Source organism: Trichoplusia ni, unplaced genomic scaffold, assembly GCF_003590095.1.
Source record: "Trichoplusia ni isolate ovarian cell line Hi5 unplaced genomic scaffold, tn1 tig00001543, whole genome shotgun sequence".
Classification (NCBI taxonomy): Eukaryota; Metazoa; Arthropoda; class Insecta; order Lepidoptera; family Noctuidae; genus Trichoplusia; species Trichoplusia ni.
In genome coordinates, this window is record NW_020800132.1 from 1 (window position 1) to 3,180 (window position 3,180).

General features: G+C 47.9%; 1 protein-coding gene across 1 annotated transcript; it reads right to left on the bottom strand.

Moving 5' to 3' along the window:
• Positions 1-491: 491 nt before the first annotated feature.
• On the bottom strand, positions 492-1,555 carry LOC113507323 (the record flags this gene model as incomplete). The annotated part of the gene is made up of 1 exon (XM_026890186.1): positions 492-1,555. A coding segment is annotated over exon 1 (1,064 nt), but the record flags the coding sequence as incomplete, so codon positions are not given.
• Positions 1,556-3,180: the final 1,625 nt, after the last annotated feature.

A 3,180-nucleotide genomic window follows, 5' to 3' on the forward strand; every position in this document is an offset into this window, starting at 1 on the left:
TTTGGGGTCCGTGGTACTACCTGTTTTGTGGAGCAGATGGGTGGAACCAGTAGTGAAGAACTGTGGGAGCACGCCCGAGTCTACGGCAGATTGGAATTGGGATGCTAAGCAACCATGTGAACTTGGTAGCCATTTCAACCAGAAGTTATGCAGTCCATCCGGGCCCGGGCTTTCCAATTGGCCAACGACGGACTGCATTGGCTACGTCTTGGGGACTAATATCAATAGCCCCCATTTCTTCTATTCGTTCACACGATTGCTCAACATCACGTATCCAATCCCCCTCAGAGTGGGTTACAGGCGCCGACCAGATGCTGCGCCAAAAACAAATTTGTAGCGACATCATCCGGCAGGCGTCCGGCACCCTCCTCCGACGCAGGTTGCTCCCAAGATCTGTACACCCATCTTTGGTCTCTTTGGAACATACGGTTCTGGTGAAATCGGTCCACCCGAGTCTTGTACCGTCGAATACGGCTTGCCCAGGCACACACCTTTTGCTTAAAAAAGTCAATGCGTTCTGTAACTCGGGCGGTGTATTCGCTGGGCTAATATTAGTCCCAGCAAACGCCCGCTTTACAAAACGCATGACCCTAGGGCGAGTGTTTCCGCCCCGAAACGCAACAAGTTTGGCTATGAGTGTCCTGGCCTCAGCAACACGCTTCTCAATCCTGCACTGCCAGGCTGGTGCCGCTTGCTTAGGCCGTGCAGCTGTGTTATCTCGAAAGGTAACACCAGCTACACGACACGCCGCAACAGCCGCACAGTACAGAAGCGAGTGCGTGTCACCGAGGTCTTCGCTGTTCCCAAAATAACTGGATAGCAGCGAATCCAGGACACCCATTAGCGCCTTGTTTCGGTTGTGCATGGGCAAGCGAGGTAGTCGCGGTCTCTGGTCCCGGGGTGTTGACCGATACTCCAGAACCGCCTGTTCCAATGTACTCCTTATATGATCACTGCACTGGGTACTTACAGTTATAGCACCGTCATCATCTCCCCCGTCAGCAGGGTTGGCAGGCAGCGCGCTTGCAGCTGGCGCTTCCGCTATTGACGGGGTAACGACGACAGGGCTAGTCTGCACTTCAGAGCGCAATCGATCAAGCGTCGCGTCATCCAACCTGTGATTACGTTGGATAACTCGCACTTGATCCGACAAACGTTGTGCCGATACGTCGACGTCCGGTTCAAGGGCCCGAAACAGAGAGAGCATTCTGGCACGGTACGCAGTGAGGTTAGTTCCTCCCCCTGTCGCCCCATAGTAGGCGCGCATGACATTCTCGTTCATGGGTCGAGTCCACTTCATGCGCTGCACTACACCACCGGGAGCGGGAGCCCTGTTCGAGGCCGGTTGGCCTGAGGGCGCCAAGCTGCTCGGCGGCCGGCGCCTCCCCGGCCGACGTACAGGTGTTGGCGACGTCGGCGGGGAGTAGTACTCGTCGCTGGAGCTCGACGCGACTGCAACTGCCGGCGCTGGACCTCGGCCCGGCGGCAGCTGCGAGGCGGAGCTCGGCGACGAGCCCGGGGATGGAAGGCGTGCTGCTCTTCTTCGTGTCAACATTTATCTATTCTTGTTTTCTGAGTCGTAAATTACATATTTTATAGTGATGACATATGTCATCGTACATCGGATTTTCATTTTTATTTACTTTTTTATTTTAATATGGTTTCTTGAGTTTTATATGTGCACTTTTACTATATACTATTATAAAAATATTGTTTATTGTATAATTATCGTAAAGAAGTTCGAAAATAAAAATATTCAGAAAAAATAGATGATTGACGGTTGACGGTTATTATTATTATTTGTATCTCTTTATAGTCACGGGATCACTTCATGTGAAGAGACCCGGTCCTTTTTAAAGGCTTGCATGGGGACACAGGTCCAACATGTAGAGGCCTTGTTGAGAATTTTAATCTAATATGTGATGGGGTATCTACTAGGGATCATTCACCTCCGCTCTATGGGAGAACGGGCATGGAGAATCCAAAGTAGATACAAAACTATTGCAAGAATGTGTGTATGAACAATTAGGCTATTATATTATGATAAGTTATGTGGACCAGTTAGTTGGATTTTCCAGAAAACTATGACACCTGCCTCTCTACACATGGTAATGTAAATAAATTGGCAGGCGGTGACTCGCCACTCACTAGATGGGCCCCCTATGATACCGTCACGATTGACAGCAGGTGGGCAACACCAGTGCGAGCGGCTAGGGGTGTAGAGAGGTGCGACACCGATTTCACCATCGCGGGTCACAGACCCGGAGCGGGTTTCCTCGTTATTACGCCATTAGACACTTCCACCCCCGAGCATATAGCTCTAGCGACCCCTCTCTAGCCAGCCAGTTAAGGCAAGAAAGAGCTGGGAGTCCCCATAAAGGGTGACCCCCTGGGGCATTCAGGTTCCGTTGTGTCGCTACTCACAAACAGCTCGCCACAAGCTGCCCTGCGGATGTATGCTCCTACATAGACCTTCAGATACATTTTTTTATTTATATTTCAAGGTTTGAAAAAGCATACTAATATGCCCTCTGGTCTTGCGTTATTCCCATGGAGAGAGAGAACGACTAGCCCCGAGGGGTTTATTATTATTATTATTATAATTATTGTTATTTTCTCACTTATTTGTGAATATATATTTTGTCTAATTAAGTAAAGCTCTCAAACACTGTTCTCAATGCTGTAATTAATAAATGAATTCCTCATCTTAGTCAGGAGCTGTGATATCTCTGCACAGCACGTATCCGATATTGTTACACAACTGTACGTTCTGCAGATGTTCAGACTTGTAGCCGAGTGGTTGACATCACCACGTCAAACCTGTATGCGATGTGTCTCAGGTTTGATCCTCGCGTGATTTAGCGTTTGTGCAAGTCTTTAAGGGTTTTTGAAACCTACAGCGACGCAATTATTAAATTCTTTGTCATGGCAGTTGCTTATTAGAGAAAGGAAAACAAAGGTAAAAAAAAACGGATAGGAATTATAAGAATTGATTATCATCATTTTCTCGCGTTTTATACACTTATTTTCTTGTTTGTTTGTATGTTAGATTGTTTGTCGTTCCGGTTCCGTTTGTTGTAACTCAATTTTGAGGCACTTTCCGGGTGAGCTAGCAGACAGACATTTTCAGGGTAGTTTCAAACGCGATGACAAATGCAATTTACAACTATAAAAATACTG